Raw genomic sequence first — 18,417 nt, forward strand, 5'->3', positions numbered from 1 at the left:
CTGGATAAAAATGTTACGCCATGTTCTCAAACATCTGCTATGCAGTGTACCTTACGCCTTTACTATTTCTCTCTGTTGGTTATGCTGACGTGGGCTGCTGGAGAGCCACATGTTCTCCACTGATAATTCAAAAAATTGCTCTTTCTTTGACATTTTTCTACCGCATGCACTGGTGCAGATTCAAAATTAACCACTCTTCAGCTTTAAATAAGAACACACAGTGATGACACCCACATACAAATTTAATATCTACTTTATTATTTATTTAGGATATAGCTTTATTTAACGAGAACAAAAATGAGGCACACTTATGCCTTCAAAGCCAAAACCAAACACAGTGAAACATTAACAACTCTGCATGGCAGAGGCTCTATAATTAGAATCTGTAACTGGTGTAATCCAGGACTACTTTACATACATTCTGATGGGTGTGTGCATGTGCAGCTGTCTGTATATGACATTCATGCCCGTACTATTAAGCAAGCACATTAATGGAAGCTGATGGCAATCCTGCCACTTGGGAAGACTTAGGTCAGGGACCTAGAAACCACACAAGCTGCCATACCTGAATCTGTGATATATTTATGGCACTTACTTCCATAGAAACATGCTCAGGAGCCCATGTTCACTACAGTATTTAACAGCATTGAATTACCACAACCTACAGCCCACATATTCCAGTGCAACTACTCTAGAGTTAATGCATTAGCCTTAGGTGCATCACAGATGGCAGTTTGTGCATTATTACATATGTGTCACTGACATTCTGTGATTAAGTGCATTTAGACCAAGAGTCTAGTTTTCAGTTTAATGTGATACCACCCCACCACCCCAATACATATTTTATTAACATTACAGCATTCAACATTACTCTGAAAGCCCATGACATCAGTATCCTACTCTTACATTAAGAGTAAATTCTGCAGATTTCAGTGTAACGTATACACAACAGTGCATAGCATGAACAGCTTCAAATCAAACAGGTACATGCATGCCATGTCATGGCTCAGTCTGGAAAAAACAATGCTACTATTTCACATGTATAAATATGGCAATAAAGGGAAGTGCTTAACCAAACAGGCCCGTGGTCTAATGAAATTAATGGGATTCCTGCTGTACATTTGTGAGTGTGTGTGTGTGTGTGTGTGTGTGTGTGTGTGTGTGTGTGTGCAAGCATGTTTGTGCCATGAGGAAACAGTATCAGCTAAGGCAAGCAACACTGAATATTTAGTCCATTGTTAAATACACTTTAAATCTCACTAAAACGTGTAGGATTTAAAAATGCTTCATTGTGTCCTGGATTTTGGTCCTAGAGATGTCTACAAAATGAGTGTTAAAAATGTTGTTACGGCAGCATAGGCTAGATTTCCTGCACTGTATTCTGGCTGGCATTCTGCACTGAAACAGAAATATAAACAGGATGGGCTGAAGCAAGTCACAAGAAGTTTCTCTCTTTTATATTCTTGGCATCCTTTTTAGAATAAAAACTAAATAAAGCTGCCATATATTCCAAATACAGCACCATGCACACCTAATTCAGATACTCAGCACACATTTCAGAAAGCAACTTTGTTGTCAGCAGAACTATTTGCCTCTTGAACCTGAAATATACTAAAACTGTTTTCACGCCAATTATTTTCTTGGAATATTTTGTCATCCAGGGGAAAAATAATAATTTAAATAAAAAACCCAACATATCCAGATCCTGCTTGAATCTCAATAAGAGACAGAATCAGGTGAACTTCCTCCGTCTCAATAAAGGAGAACAAATGCAGGAAACTGAAATTTCAAAAACATATAATTACGCTACTTTCACACAGTGCTTCTCTTGGCCTTTTATTTTAGCAGCCCCACCATCACTTCACTGATATCCCACAGTTTCCTTGCAACCAGATCATCCATGGCCTTAGGCAATAGCTGTTCTTCCTTGCAATCTCCAAAATATTTCCCAGATACACCCTCTACTTCAGGAGAAGAAGCCAAATAAATAGAAGTCTGGGCTCCTTCCAGTGGAGATTTGAAAAAAGCCCAGGACACCAAATTAAAGAGAGGCCTAGCCAGTAAAGGAATATGTACATATCTGCCCAGATTTGTTCTGACAACACCAGGATGGAGCACATTGACCACAACCCCCGTGCCCTCTAAACGCCGGGCTAACTCCCTGGTGAACAGGATGTTAGCCAGTTTGCTTCGACTGTAGGCAAAGCTTTTGTTGTAACTTAGCTCGCTGTTCAAGTCGTCAAAGTTGATCTCTCCGTATTTGTAAAGCTTTGAGGAAACCACTATAATCCTGCTGGGTGCGGAGCTTTTCAGAAGTCCAAGGAGGAGGTTTGTGAGCAAGAAGTGACCTAGGTGGTTGACCCCAAACTGCATCTCAAAACCATCCTCGGTCTTCATGTAGGGACACTGGAATATCCCAGCATTGTTGATCAGGACATCCAGTCTAGGCTCTTCCTTGACAACAGAAAAAGAAACAGAGCAAATTAGCTATACAGACATAACAATACTGAAATCATTCACCTGTTTTGGTAAATGAGAAATTAATGAGTCAACAGAAGAAGCAAAAAATTAAGCCAGTGGTCATGAAGCTTCCAGTCTTGGCCATGCATGATTTTCCATCTCCTACCTGCTCTACTTCTATCATGGGCCCCATAAGCAAGTGTGAGGTTTCTAAGAGAGTTTCAGGTGTTGCCACTAGAGCACAGAAGGGCAACTTGCGGTCTTCTGGATGTTGCTGGACAGCAACTCCCATTAGTCAGCATACACACAGGCAAAGTAGGATAGAAACTGTAGCCTAACAATATCCAGAGAACTTTCCCTGATTTAGGGAATGTTTTGCATCATGGTGCACCCCCCCAAAACAAAACACGATAATATGTACTGCCCTCTGTGAATGCGTTCTGCACAGGCTCCAACCAAAGACTGCACACATAATGCATCCACAGAAACAGGACCACCTGCTTCCAAATATGTTCCTGCATTAGCAATGAGTAGCTTCACGAGAGCCATGGGGATATAATCAAGGGTGGCATCTGCCCTGACACATCCAATGTTTCTTTTAAAAAATATGGGTAGGCTATTGGGGAGGGGAACTGCCCACACCACCCTAGAGGCTGCACTTGGACATTTCTATCCTATATGGTTGGGAGAACCAGTATGCTGCAGGAAAGTGGAATAAAAATGTATGAAGCAAAAAATGATTAATCAAAAGCAGCAAAGTCCCAGGCTAACACACACACGTATTCTTTATTACAAATGTATTACTAGGTTACAAAATCTGTTGCATCCTTTCACACAGTGCAATACAGACAAAATCTATAGGTCTCATATGGTGCAAACCAGTCGCATTTTGCTCTATGACAATGCAAATAGTTCTTTGGCAAAATGCAACATGGTATTGTCAGATGCTCTTATCTAAAAGATACTGCTGTACTCAGCACTACTACTATTACTACTAGTCTCTTGATACAGCATACTATCAAAATCTCACCATATTTTCTTCATGTTTACACACACGCTTCTCTCATTTTTGAATAATAATTCTAATGTAAAATTAATTTATTTCCCCCCTCAGTGGGTAGGCATGTTAGTCTGGCGCAACAAAAAACAACAGTCTTGTAGCACCTTAACCACGAACATATTTTATTTGGCATTAACTTTTGTGGGATTGCATCTGATGAAATGGATTCCAGCCCACAACAGGATGTGCCAAACAAAATGTGTTAGTCTTTAAAGTCTCAGGGGACTCGTTGTTACTGTTAAATGTTGGACCCTTCTTCTTAAGGTATGAGTACACTGTGTATTTCACACAACTAGCTTGTTTCAGATATAAAAGAGGCTAGCCAAACCAGAATGATCACTACTCTTAACCTCTTGCTCTTACCTTTAGATCAACAGAATCAAGTTTTAACTGCCCTAATTTTATAGCAGAAAGGTGGTGCCCGTGTTAATAGCATGTTTAGCACACAAATATATTATTTAGAGGTAGTGCGCTTGTTGGCCCACATTTCACACACCCGTCTCCATCTTCTGCATTCATAACAGGCAAAAATCACATTTAACACTGTTCAGTTAGTGGGCAGACAGTAGTGTTAAAGTGTGACAGTTACAGAATGTGTTATATTGCAGGAATGTACAGGTCTACAAATGAAAACTGTGAAGTATAAATGCCTCAAATGGTCTTTTGAAATATATGTCAAATTAAACTTCGTCACAAAGGTTCAGAAGGTAAAAAGCTCCAGGATGCTGGTCCCTTTGCTAACAATGCAGGGGCATTAGAAAATGGTTGTTCTTTTGGCAACAGCTGGAAGGATTAATGCTGTGGTACAAAAACATAGGGAATCCCTGGCAGACTTAGCTTACAAACAGGCCTGTGCACAATGCAATTCACGTGCCTATGTTTATTTACATATGAGCTGCAAGCTAATTCCCACAGAAGATTATTAGCTGGAGGAACTGTCTAATGTTTACAACAGTCCCTAGTTATTAAAATATTTATAGCATGTAATAAAGAGCCATAGTGGTGTTGTGGCTTGCGTGACGAACTAGGATCCTGGAGAACAGAGTGCAAATCCTTGCTTGGCCACAGAAACCCACTGGGTGACCTTGGGCAAGTCACACGCTCTCAGCCTCAGAAGAAGGCAAATGAAAAATCGTATCTGAATAAATCGTGCCAAGAAACCCCCTTGATAAGTTCACCTTAGGGTCACCCTAAGTCAGAAACAACTTGAAGGCACACAACAACAACCATGTATGATATCATGGCAGTGTACAGTACAAGTAAAATCACTTCATAGTAGTTTAGAACAATTCATGATTGAAAACAATAACAAAACTGAACAAGCTAAAGTATATTCTAAAATGACACCAATGGAAATGGCTTATTTAGAAACTTTTTTTTTTGAGATGCTTACTCAAATCAAGATGACACTTATGTTTTACAGTGTGTTATAATAGCATGTTTATTCCAGGCAGCAGCTCTCATGAGCTTTACCAACACCCACTACTGCCTGATGTTTAAAAAGAACAACAACAACAACAACAACAGTGGAAAAAACCTAACTACAGATGCTATGGACTGAACTTTCTCTGTCTAAGCAAAGGATGTGCTCCATCATCACCCTATGGTCCTTTCCTTGTGCTGGGGCAGTGCTAATGGTAAAGAGTTGTAAAAGTGGAGGAGATGTATCCCCTCCACTGTTTTTTTACTGAGGTCTGAATATAGCAGAACTCAGCTCATTGAACCCCAAAACTAATAAACCATAAAGCTCACTGGCTGGCTGTCAGTCTCAATTCAAGCTCCCTTACAGGACTGTTGCGAGGGGAAAATAACCCCAAAATAACCATGCATGCCTTGAGTTCAGTGAAGAGAAAGTGGAATACATTAAGTAGTTTTGTTGCAAATAGCCCATTCAGTGTTTACTCAGGAGTCGGTCTCCCTGTGGTAAATGAAGTTTACTCCCAAGTCTATATGTGTAGGATGGACAGCTGTACAGGTTGAGTATCACTTATCTGGAATCCCAAAATTCAAAATGTTCCCAAATTATCGAGTGCTGAGAAGGTGACACCTTTGCTCTCTGACAACAGTTCCATATACACAAACTTTGTTTCGTGCACAAATTCATTAAAATATTATATATAAAATTACTACCAGGCTATGTGTATAAGGTGTATACAATAAATAAATAAATTTCATGTTTAGACCTGGGTCCCATTTCCAACATATCTCATTATGTATATGCAAATATTCCAACATCCAAAAAGCTCTGAAATCCAAAACACTTCCTGAGCATTTTCAATAAGGAAGGCTCAGCATGTATTTACAACCCGAATTCATGTGACACACAAAAGTGGGATTTTGTATATCATATGGCCATATTCCAGAACCTAACTTCTATTTCAAATTTCAAAAGGACAGTTCTATTAGGTCTGTATAAAAAGAAGAAAGGGCGATGGAAGGAATCCTGCGATATGCTTAAGACTAACTTATTTATGAAGTTGTTAAAAATGGGTCACTAGTCTTAAAGGTGCCACAAGACTCTCTCTTTTCAGCTCTTCCTCCAACTTCTTTGTATTGCTCTAGTAAAAAAACCACAGTTACTCTCTTCCTTCTGTTGTCTACTTCTGAGTTTTGAACTTAGTTCATTCATTCACTTACTGTGCTACCATCAGAGATCCTAGCAGCCTTGCCAGAGTGAAAACTGGAGAGGGCTCCTTTACAGGTCAAGACTCCCTTATCCAAAATGCTTGGCCCTACTCTTTTTCTGCTACCTTCTACCTTTCCTAGCATTGTTGTTTTTTCCAATGAGTCATGCTTTCTCATGGTGTGTTGTCCAAAGTATGACAACCTTACTTCAGTCATCTTGGCTTCCAGGGAGATTTCTGGCTTGATCAGTTGAAGGACACATGTGTTTGTCTTTTTGGCTGTCCATGGGATCCTCAGCACTCTTCTCCAGCACCACATTTCAAATGAGTTGGTTTTCTTCCTGCTTCCTTTACTGTCCTGCTCTCACATGGTAACAGAGAATACATTGGCTTGTACAATTCTAACTTTAGAGCTCAGTTGTATAGCTTCACGCTTTAGGATCTTGTCTAGTTCTTTCATTGCTGTCCTTCCCATTCCTAGTCTTCTTCTGATTTCTCGACTGCAGAGTCCATTCTGATTGTTTGGTCCAAAATATGAGAAATCTTTAACTCTTGTGACTTCTGTTCAGCGTTGGATCCAAAGTACAGGAATGGCACATACATAATGCCAATATCTTGGAGATGGGACCCAAGTCTATACCCAAAATGTATTTATGTTTCGTATGCACCTCAAACATATACAAACTTATTTTGAGATGTTTACACTCAATGTAATTTTATACACAATATTTTTAACAATTTTGTGCATGAGAAAGTGTAACGTAATGTACTCGACACATCAGAAAGCAAAAGTATCACTGTCTCAGCCACCCATATAGATGATTTTGGAATATTCTGGATAAAGGAGACCCGACCTGTACTTTTCAGCAGGTGCTGCTTGTCACCAGTTGTTGTTGTGTAGCCTTCAAGTCATCAACAAGAGCCATCACTTCTTTAACCAGCTTCAAAACGGAGTTGAAGACCGTCCTGTTCAGAGTAGCGTTCCCAGGCCTTGCATAATTGTTGCTATGAAGATTAACCATCCATTATGAAGCCAAGCCCTCCCTCCAGTCCATCTGCCTTGGTCCAGACCTTGGAGGTAGAGAGGAACTTCTGGACCTCATCCCCTTCCCCACCACTACTACTCCCTTCTCTGGAACTGTCTAATTAAAAAGACTGTATGTACAGCGCTGTGTAAATTTACAGCACTTCATAAATAAAGGTTAATAATAATAATAATAATTTCAGATTTATGGCAACCCTAAGGCAAAGCTATCATGGGGTTTTCTTGCTAAGGTCTGTTCAGAGGAGGTTTGCCATTGCCTTTCTGCAAGGCTGAGAGAGTGTGACTTGCCCAAAGGTCACACAGTGGGAGGAAGGGTCACAAGCACCTGCAGAAACTCTGTTTTCTGCACAACAACTCTGCCCAGTTTCATAGCCTTGACAAACCTAAAAGGGCTCTCCTTCCTTCCCTTTGCTTTTAGACTGTAAGCTGCTTTGGCCCCAATTTTGGGGGAGAAACCTGGGCACAAATATAAAATATAAGAATTATATATACACACACATATGTACACACAAACACACACACACGTATATTAATTATTAGTATTATTATTAATTATTATTATTATAATATCAGTGTTTTAAAGCTCTTACTGAGTCATATTCTCCATTTTCCTCGAATTACCATAATGATGATTATTAGGTCATGCCCTACATTGTCCTTGAATAATAATAATAATAATAATAATAATAATAATAACAACAACAACAACAACTTGTAGGGCATGATCGAATAATCATTATTATTATAATTCAAAGAAAATGGAGAACATGACTCAATAAGAGCTTTAAAACACACACACACATTTATATACAACACAACATAGTTGTATGTATGTGTGTGTGTGGTATAATATATATATATGATATATTATTCAGAAAATGAGCCCATGGCCCATAAGAGCTAAAAAAGGCACCAACACGAACATATATATGTATATGTGTGGTGTGTGTGTATATATATTATATAATATATGTAAAATTTAACTTATTATTATATTATATATTAATATTATTAAGGAAAATGAAGACCATGATGCAATAAGAAGCTTTAAAACACACACACACACATGTATGTGTGTATATGTGTGGTGTATATATATATAATAATGTGGGGCATTATTATTATTCAAGGAAAATGGAGACCATAAACCAGTAAGGCTTTAAAACACACACACACACACACACACACACGTGTATAGTATGTTGTGTATATATTATATATTATTATTATTATTCAAGGAAAAATGGAAACCACGAACCAATTAAAACATATACACACAAACACACACAGTGTATGTACATATGTGTGTGTGTGTGTGTGTGTGTGTATATATATATATATATATTAAAAAATTCAAGGCCAATGTAGGGCAAGCCCAGAAGAAGTTTTAAAGCAGTGAATATAAACTTAACCCCCCCCTCTTCTCAGCTGAGACTCAATGGGGACTGGGAGGGGGGCGCCATTTTGTGTTCCCTCTTGGTCTTGGAGGGAGGGATGAGAGTCAGTCAGGGGGAAGGGGGCGTGGCCTGTACCTGGAGGACCTTGTGGCAGAAGCTTCGGACGGAGCGGAGGGAGGCCAGGTCGAGCTCGCGCACCAGCAGCTCCCGCGGCACTCCCCCCCTCGGCCCCCTCGCGCGCGCACCCCGACTACCGGCGCAGCTCCTGGCCGCCTCCTCCTCCGGCGCTCCTGTCCCGCACGCCTTATGAACCCCCGCGTGTTGCCGTACAGCTCGGCGCCGTGGCCCTCCCCAGGCCGCTGTTGGCGCCCGATGATCACAGTTTTGCCTTCCATCGTGAGGCCCCGGCGGAGGTCAGAGGAGAGAGGAGGCGCACACCGCTTCGCCTTCCCCCGCTGACCGCAACAAGAAGCCCGGGCGATGAGGACAGCCCTCCTCCCAGAGCGGCCGCCAGGACGACCGCGGCGGTGGCGGAGGCCATCGCCCCAAAGCGACCCGGAGTAGACACGCCCACCTTCCCGGCTGGAGAAAAGGACAACCGGAAGTCCCTCGGCAGGGTTGTCTCTGATTGGCTGGCGCGGCTTCGCAAGGCATTGGGGGCGTTGTAGTTCAATAGCTAACAAACGCAATAAGCAATACACTCATCCTCCACATTTGCGGCTTTTACGATTGACGGAATGGATTAATGAAGCGTTTATCTCTAGGAATCTCTGAGGTCCTCCAGTGCAACTCATGGTCAACTTAAACCAAAAGTCGCAACTGAAGGACTAAGAGTCCTAGAAAGGACACTGCACTAGGTCTTTGTATCTCCTCCAGTGCAACTCTATGCAGTGTCCTGTCGGACGTTGACCAGTTGCGCTGGAGGACCTAAGATTCCTTGAGAGGATTCCACTAGACATATTAGCTCTTCAATGCAACTCTATGGTCAATGTCTGTCATATGATCACAGAGTTGCACTGGAGGACCTAGAGATTCCTAAGAGGACATTCCATTAGACATAGTGTAGCTTTCTCAACGCAACTCAATGGTCAGCGTGCTGTCAATGATCACAGAGTTGCAACTGGAGACCTAGAGAGGACACTCACTGGGCACTGTAGCCCTCCAGTGTAACAATGGTCATTGTCTGTCAGAGGTTGACCACAGTGTTTTCACGGAGGACCTAGAGATCCCAGAGAGGTGTCCTCTCAGAAAAAACATGGTGTGTTGTTATTGCATTTTTCAATATCACGGGGAGGGGTCTTGTGCCCCTAACCCAGTGTGTCTCAAATAGTGGGCGGGCCCCCCCGGGGGGGCGCGAGGCTCCGTAAAGGGGGGCGCGAAGCTCGGTTATGCAGAGGTGTACTTATAACAATTTTATAGACAAGGATACTATTTATAGTCCGCGCGGGGGGGCGCGAAATGTTTTCTTCTTCCTAGGGGGGCATGACAGAAATAATTGAGAAGCACTGCCCTACCCAGAGAATATGGAGGGATGAGTGACATTTATTTCGACCACCATCAACATGCTTTTTCATTAGGCTTGTTGTTGCCAGTGGGGCGTAGTGGTTCGAGCATTGGGCTAACGACTCGGGAGATCAGGGTTCGAATTCCGGGCTCGGCCATGGAAACCCATTGGGTGTCCTTTGGGCAAGTCGCACTCTCTCAGCCTCCTGCAGGGTTTGCAAAGGCAAACCTGAACACATCTTGCCAAGAAAACGCCATACTTTCTCCACAAATGACTTGAAGGCACCCAACAACAACAAAAACACATGCAAGAACTCTCTTCTTTGTAATTCATGGAAAGATCCTTGGTAATAGCTAGCATCTGGCATAATTGCTAAGGCCCATTCAATAGCTATCAACTTCCTATGTGCTTTCAAAGGATTTCACTTGCAGTCCTAAACACAGTAGCGGTGTCTCTCCCAACAGTGTAACCTCCACTACAAGTCCCATCATCTTTAGCCAAAAAGAGCCATCCTGGTTGGAGGCAGCAAGAGTTGTAGTGTAACATTTTTTGGTGTACACCAAGTGAAGAAGGCTCCATTTAAATGCCATCTTGAACATCGGAGGCACTTACTCTATATACCAGGATTGTAAAGCATATAGCAGAGAGGCTAAATCCCACATGGAGTGTACATGTGATAGCAATGTTTGGAGTGCCTTAAGCTATTTATAACCATCTGCACTCTAATTGCTGTATTTAATTTTTTAAAAAAAATGATTAAAAATATACGCAATCCATCCAAAGTGTTGAATTTCATTACCAGTTACTCTAGTCACCTTAAGGGGAAGCATCAGCCGGAGAAGGAGATAATAAACAAGCAGGTTATTAGATTTCTCCCATGAAAATCAGTGCAATTTTGAAGTGTTTCAAGTCTGCTTTTTTAAAAGAAAAAAAAATAATTTGAAATAAACCAAGAAGCAGGATGTTCTGCTGTAAACTGTAATACAAAGTTGTATGTTTTCTTCATTTTACTGCATGTAGCAATTGATGAGAGTTGGAAAGATGATAGCCCCAGGACAGACAAGTTCTCGCTGGGTTAGTTTCATCTGTAAAGATTTCTAACTGTGCATGTACACAACTGGATTTTTTTAATAATCACTTGAAAAGTGAATATGATTTAGGGCAGAGTGGGGAATAAAGTTCATAATTGACTCATTAAATTGCTAGCCTTATCTAGCTATTTTCCCTGACTTGCAAGATTCTTCAGTTAACAGTGATGTTAAAAATTCTGCTTCAGTGGTTTAGGTTAGAATTCATTAGAATGAATATCCTTCTCTTTGATATACTACAAAAAAGGAAGTTCTGCTGCCTCAGGAAAAGAAATATTAGAAACGGAGGATTCACATTGTTCTTTTGTTAGGCAGGCTAACTTGTGTTTTCTTTGGGAACATGACAGGGAAAGGGAGGAAGAGAATTTTATGGAGCCCAGTAAAAGAGTAGGGTCTTGAGAAAGAAGAAGAAAGGGATGGTTTGTTTCCTTAGCAGGAGACCAATGCCCTAAAGTAGCCAAACCCCTTCAGAAAGGTATGTTTTCCCCCTTCCCTATGGGATTATGTGGAAGGAAAGTATATGGAGTCTTTCCAAAAGGTGGTGGCACATTGTGACTCTCTTCATGCTTAGAAACTCTCAAAACATTTCTGATTAAGAATTGTCCACTCTCAGATTGCTGACTGACCATTGTAACTATCAATTTATTGCTGTATGTTTGGTGGATTACATTCTTTCCAAACTTGATGATTCCCAGATGTGTTGGACCCCTGGCATTCCTAATCAAGTCCAACTTTTACAGATTACTTATATCACTAGCATGCTTTGTCTCATAACACCCCCAAGAAAAGCTGTAGGGCCCAATCTGCACAAAAATCACCTTTATTTTGGGGTTTTGTTGTTGTTGTGTGCCTTCAAATCATTTCCAACTTATGGCAACCCTAAGGTGAACCTATGACAGGGTTTTCTTGGCAAGATTTTTCAGAGGGAGTTTGCCTTTGCCTTCCACTCAGGCTGAGTGTGACTTGCCCAAGGTAATCCAGTGAGTTTCCATGGCAGAGCGAGGATTCGAACCCTGGTCTCCAGACTTGTAGTCAAACTCTCAAACTACTACACCATCTTGGCTTCCTTATTTCAGTTAGTGGAACCTTAATGCACACTGATGTATTCTAAATCAGGTACTGAGATTATACTTAGAATTAAAAGCATGAAAGTAGTGCAATCTATACACCAGACCAATTAATGGAAGCACTATTGATTTTATACTGGATTGTACTTTATTGATTTGCTACTACAGTTCTACTCGGTATGCACAGGGGACAGCAGACTGTATCCAATAATGCAGAAACACGTGCAAAATCCCATACATATGTTCTTTGCTTTGGTGCTATTTGTGTTTTCCTACTGGTATAGCAGCATGTAAACCATGTTGTATTATTCCCATGATTCTGTAAAGCAATGCTTCCCAAGCTGTCTGATGTGGGAGACTGGGAATTATTTTTCCCAATATGATGGGGATTGGTGTTTGTGACATATTTGTGCTGATTACCCAGAACAGTTTCTTTGTTTTCTGGAAACACATCAGGGACCAGCAGCCAATGGTATGGGGACTGACACTAATCTATGGATCGCCACTTTCAGCAGCACTGCTGTAGAACAGACAATGATTTCTGTAGTACAATACCAATATATATATATTGTAATGAATAAAAGCCCAAACTAGAAAATTTAGGGGTATCTGTTGAGGGATATCAATTTAAACAATTTTTCCCCACTTCCCACTACAAAAATATGTCTACAGTATAAAATATCTCTTCTAAAAATAGATTAAAAACCTAAAGGAGTCACATTTAAACATAACACTTGAAAGAAGTCCATGTAGGGAAATTTCAGGCCTAACCCCATATTCACTGCTAAGTTAGAAGGAACTAATTGGTGGCTGGGCTTTCTTTCAGTTTGGATTTGTGGTACTTCTGCCCAATGCCATACGGCACATGAGCAGCAATTGTGCCCAGCTGTCGCGCTCCTTCTATGTGAAACATCTGGTCATCAAAGAAAATGTGAGGTCTGATTTTGGCCAAGATTGGTCCCTTGGGTGCCCCTGCGAGGAAGAGGGCCTCATCAATCTGCACTCCCCAGCTGCGCAGAGTCTTCAGCACTCGGGCTCCAGAACTCGCAGCACTCCTGGCCGTCACCAGGTAAGTCCTGATTGGCGAATCCAGACGCTCGTTCTTAACATAGAATTTCTTTTGGAGCCTTCCAAGGTCTTCCAAGAAACCTTTCAAAGGGCCCTAAAGAGAAGAGTATCAGAAACATCATTTTTTAAAAAGTAAATTTTCATTGAACAATTGGTAGAAACTATAAGGTCTTCCTTTTGTTTTTCTTGAAGACTGAAAATGGCAGTCTAATGGCATTTATAGCAGTTTAATGGGAGTTGCTGTCCATCAAAAGAAGTCCTTTGATGTTTAAAAACAGATTTATGATTTTGCAATTCTCATTAAATGACTGAGCAAAATTACATTCTTGCTGAGCATGACAACATTCATGAGGACAAAGAGCAATAGAGATGTTGAATATCATACCTGTGCCAGAGGCTTGTTTTCATTTATCTGTTCATGTTCAAAGAATCTATCCAGGCCATGTTCTTTCACAATTATTTCAGACTCATCAGAAAACAGAACAGCATCCCCGTCAAAGGCCACTCGGAGCTGCTTGTCATCGTAAGGAACTTTTTTGTTACCTGTGAACAATGTTGCAGCAGCAATTCCTGCAAAAAGATTGCAGAAATTATTAATCTTATAACCTTTGTAACATGAGAACAATCGGTGCTCTTAAAAGGGCTAGTCATAACTGTTAACATCCCACTGATAAACATATGAAACTACGTTTTTTTAAAATAGTAAACACACTTATGTAACCCTAACAAAGCAGAATGTTCAAAGTAACTATACATTAAATCACTAAAAGCATAACAAGGAAAAGAGATTAAAAAGGTCACAATTGATTTATACTTTTCAAAAATGAATCAAAGTCGTTTGAGGTTCATAACCCAAACACTGTATCAATTGAGCTACAACATCCTATAGAAGGCATATGCAAATTAACCATATGCAAATGCTGTGGTTAAAGCAAAGAAAAGACCCAATCCAAACCTGCTTCGATGGCTTCTTGAACTTTTTCAGAGTCAGCAGAGAGGTACAAATTGGTAAGGTATGCTTTCAAGTAGCCAACTGGGCTTTTCCCTCCAGTCATACAAAACCGTTCAATTAACAGACCTAGTATTGAATAAGAAAAATTCTCAGACTTGGCTGATGCACTGATAACCACCTGTACAGACTCAGACATCCACAGTTTGTTACAATAAGTTCATGTGGTAGAAAGCATATAGTGGGTGTGGATATGTTCAGGAGCCCATAGGACTACAGTGGCCATTTCTGGCCTCTTCCAGAAGGCTGCAGCTATACTGTTGTGGCTATTTTGACAACCAGAAGTGATGTAATGCCACTCATGATTATGCTGAACTGATCCTTCCAAAAACTACATACCCAGTAAAATGACAAGGCCATCACTAAAAACATCACATTGAGAAACTTCCTTTTGCTTTATAGACCACTTCAATTTGAAGTCATCTGGAGGGGTCAGACAGTGTCCCATGTTTGTGACATCTTCTCTGCAGTCATTCAGAGCAGGGCATTTAATGCCAGTGGTACTCTATTCTGCCGCTGCCACTTTCTCCATCCATCTGTGACCCTCCTGCTCCTCCATTAGCATCATAGTTGTTTTGTAGCTTCCATTTTCATACAGTTTCATACAAGAATCCCATCCAGCCATTTTTATTGATATGGCCAAGGAAGAGAGCAGTGTAGCCAAGGCCAAGAACTGAACCATAAGCCAAGACAGAAGATGGGAAATGAGATGAAGAACATTTTGCCATTCAGCTTGTGGTATCTTACAGACCTCTGCAACTTCACTTATGCATTTGCTTGCAAGTGAGTTCTATTTGGAGTATAACATTCTGGCCTGTGTGGAAGTGTAAACCTCCACTTTGAAGCAATGGGTTAATTATAATCCTCTCTCTCTCTCTCTCTCTCTCTCTCTCTGTGTGTGTGTGTATAGAGAGAGAGAGAGAACACACAAGATAATGTGGCTCTGTACTTCAGACTGAACCTCCCATTAATTCTAGACAGCAGAGCCAATGGTGACAGATCATTGAAGCTGATTGCCAAAACAAACAAACAAACAAACACACACACACACACACACACTTAAATCTGGAGGGCCACAATTTCCCTGAATTAAAGACTAAATTCTTTCACTACACCAGTTAAGACTGGTGCAAGCAGATTTTCTTCTTCCAGTTGTTTTTTACACTAACAGAGCTGCAGCATGTAAACCATAGCAGCTACAGCAAAGTCAAAGGGAAAGAAAACATATAGACTCACCATAATGGTTAATGCTGTTGATAAGTCTCACCCCGACTTGGGCATGGTTATTAGTCATGAGCACAATATCAAACAGCTCTTCGTCATTGGGATATAGCTCACGGAGTCGGGCATTGACTTGCTCCAGTGCCTGTGGGTAGCAAATGAATGAGTTGCATGCATTAGCTCAATTATCTGTTTGTATCGGGAGATCTTATTAGGGTATGTGGGACTCTGCCCAAAAGAAAAATGCATCTGCCAGCCTGACTTGCATAACAGGTTCTATTGATTCCAGCTTCTTGACCTCTCACCAGGGCCTGGTGGGGCTTGTTATAACAAGGAACAAACCTTTTAAAGAATTACAAAATACCATCTGCAGTTTCAGTCTTTCAGTTAAGGCACCTCTAACTGTAGATAGACTACATCATAGGGGAACATTAGCATTTCAAAGGCTCTTCATTAGAGCATCCATTATTTCTTGAGTGGGGTAAATCCAGACATAATGAATAGTGAGCAGCATACAGTAAACACTGTTTCATGTGAACAAAAGAGAAAGTGTTTTTATATAAATAGGAGAATTTAAGATGGCAGAAGAGTCAGGAGCATAGGAAACTGGCTTATACTAAGTCAGCCCAGTAATAGGAAGGTACCTTGTATTGATAAAGGCCACACACAACAAGCTGCATTGTACTAAGACTACTGACCCACCTAGGCTAGTATTGTTGACACAGTGGGTAGTGGCTCTGCAGGGTTGCAGATTACGTTCTTTCACTACCTGCTTTAGACATGGAAGGGGCTGAATCTGGGGCCTTCTATATGGGGTGGGCAAAAGGTGGCGTTATATCTGCTTGCAGTTCCCCCAGATTGATTTCTGCACCACTCAGCCCTCTTTGGACCATCTTTTCTTGGTCCAATTTAAAAAGATGAATTAACTCCCATGGGCCTACAGCTTCATGACCTACATTTCACCTTTTATATAGGTTACAACTTCCCTGACAATGTTTAGCTCCCCTCCACCCCCGGAGAAAAACAAAAGCGAGCTCTGGCCATTTCTGAGCTTGGGGAAGAAAGCATTTTTGGCAATCCATGAGACTGCTGAAGTGTCTCGAGGGCAGAAAACTGGCCCCAGACCTGGTGCAAATGTTCTATATCAAAGCAACTGTATTCATTACCTCCATGGTGGCAAATTTTGCTTTAGCTGCTAGTAAGATTAGACTTAGTTCTCAAGATGGGGGTCAGGATTAGAAGTCTCATTTGCCATATGTTTTTATCACTATTGTTGTATTACTGTATCTCATTGATGATGATGATGATGATGATGATGATGATTATGTTTATTTGTATTTCCTTCCCCAGGAATTCCTTTTATATTGCTTTTGTATCTACTGGCTGGACCAGTATCACATTGTGACAGCTTTTAGCTTTTAACAATAAAGTTGTTTTACCATCAAAGCAACTGTTCTTCCAATGAAAACAGTCCTTCACTAGAGAACCGCAGGTTCCATTCGCTCAGTCTGCCAAGCCATTTTGAAAATGCTACCTTTATGCCATGTGATAAATGAATTCGACTTTTTGGCCAGAATGAGACATAGCAGAGAACACATGCTAGTCATTGAAAATACAGTGGTGCCTCGGGTTACGAAATTAATTCGTTCCGTGGCACCGTTCGTAACCCGAAAAGCCTTCGTAAGCCGAATTGCCATAGGCGCTAATGGGGAAAAGCCGCGATTCCGTGCGAAAAAGCCGAAAAAAGCACCAAAAGTTTTTTCGTAACCCGAAAAAACATTCGTAACCCGGAACAATGTTTTCCTATGGGATTTTTTCGTATCCCGAAAATTTCGTAACCTGGGTATTTCGTATCCCGAGGTACCACTGTAATAATTTTCTTCTTCTATTCTCCTTCTCCTTTGTATATCTGATCATTATGTCTGATCTAGCATTAAAACATATAGGACAAGAAGCAATTCATTTGCAAATTTCCCAGCCACTGCAAGTGACAGCTAGTGAGATAGTTTCAAAGTGGAGAAAACTAGAAAGACAATGACTTCACACTGCATGTCTTGCAATAATAGATATTCTACTCATTTTACAATACTACGGATGAGGAAACAGGCAACACTGGCATGGACAGTCCATACTCCTCAGCTGTAATTAGTTTAGGGGAGCTGCAAGAAGCTACCAAGCAGGAAATGAACTGCAACAAAATAAAGTCAAGGATTAAGACAGGAATGAACAACTTGTAGCCTGCATACTGTTGCCAGATGTTAGATCCCAATACCTTTAGCTGATATAGAAAGTAGTGAGGTATGAGAGGAGGTATTGTCCAACAATATCTGGAGGGACACAAATGACCAGCCCTTGGATTAAAGGATTGTACTTCTTGGTTAGGGACTGGAAGAGATACTGTAAATGAGTGCTGGTGGCTCATGATCTCTTCTAGCCCCTGGCCCATTTGAGTTTTACTTTCTTGTCACCCATCTGGCATCATCCATTTCCTGCAACAAAAACAAAACAAAACCCCTAAAATGTTTCCTTCCCCATAATTGTGTGCTTCTTTAAAAAGAAATACACTCATCCACAATTCATCATTAATATTTAATTTGTCCACATGAATCTATTTACCTCTGCAGGGGTGGGAAAGCACTTAGGATGGTGAATCTGGATGGATACTTGATGGCTGTTGGGGATGTTTCTGTCACCTCAGCAGGTGATTGTTGAAGCTGTGCCTGATCTCTGGATTGGGGAAATGGTGAGGGTAGTAGATACAAACATTCTTAAGTGTCCCCTCTTACAAAGTGGAGTCAAACTAGCCCCTTGGTTTTCCATGCAGCTGTTGGTGATGAAACAAGTGGAGACTAGAGCGATGATGGAAGACGGAGT

General features: G+C 41.0%; 2 protein-coding genes across 2 annotated transcripts; both read right to left on the reverse strand.

The window, feature by feature from the left end:
• Positions 1-237: 237 nt before the first annotated feature.
• Positions 238-9,177, reverse strand: RDH14 (retinol dehydrogenase 14). Its single transcript, XM_042457640.1, is given in 4 exon segments — positions 238-2,454; positions 8,722-8,923; positions 8,925-8,953; positions 8,996-9,177. Coding segments are annotated over 4 exon segments (981 nt in total). The 5' UTR covers positions 9,128-9,177; the 3' UTR covers positions 238-1,836.
• A 3,668-nt stretch (positions 9,178-12,845) lies between these two features.
• LOC121936994 (cytosolic 5'-nucleotidase 1B-like) lies at positions 12,846-18,086 on the reverse strand. The gene is made up of 5 exons (XM_042479758.1): positions 17,816-18,086; positions 15,559-15,688; positions 14,269-14,391; positions 13,699-13,883; positions 12,846-13,407 (listed from the first exon to the last, which is right to left on the reverse strand). The coding sequence occupies exons 1-5, from the start codon at positions 17,987-17,989 to the stop codon at positions 13,045-13,047; spliced, it is 975 nt and encodes a 324-aa protein (XP_042335692.1). The 5' UTR covers positions 17,990-18,086; the 3' UTR covers positions 12,846-13,044.
• Between the last annotated feature and the right edge of the window lie 331 nt (positions 18,087-18,417).

This window comes from Sceloporus undulatus, chromosome 1, assembly GCF_019175285.1.
Source record: "Sceloporus undulatus isolate JIND9_A2432 ecotype Alabama chromosome 1, SceUnd_v1.1, whole genome shotgun sequence".
NCBI classification, from domain to species: Eukaryota; Metazoa; Chordata; class Lepidosauria; order Squamata; family Phrynosomatidae; genus Sceloporus; species Sceloporus undulatus.

Excerpts from the sequence above, each read along its gene's own strand:
- LOC121936994 (XM_042479758.1), bottom strand. The coding sequence starts at position 17,989 with ATGGGCCAGGGGCTAGAAGAGATCATGAGCCACCAGCACTCATTTACA. Across the intron at positions 15,689-17,815 it reads ACTTTCTATATCAGCTAAAG|GCACTGGAGCAAGTCAATGC; the intron begins GTATTGGGATCT and ends TGCTACCCACAG. Across the intron at positions 13,408-13,698 it reads AAAACAAGCCTCTGGCACAG|GGCCCTTTGAAAGGTTTCTT; the intron begins GTATGATATTCA and ends TCTTCTCTTTAG.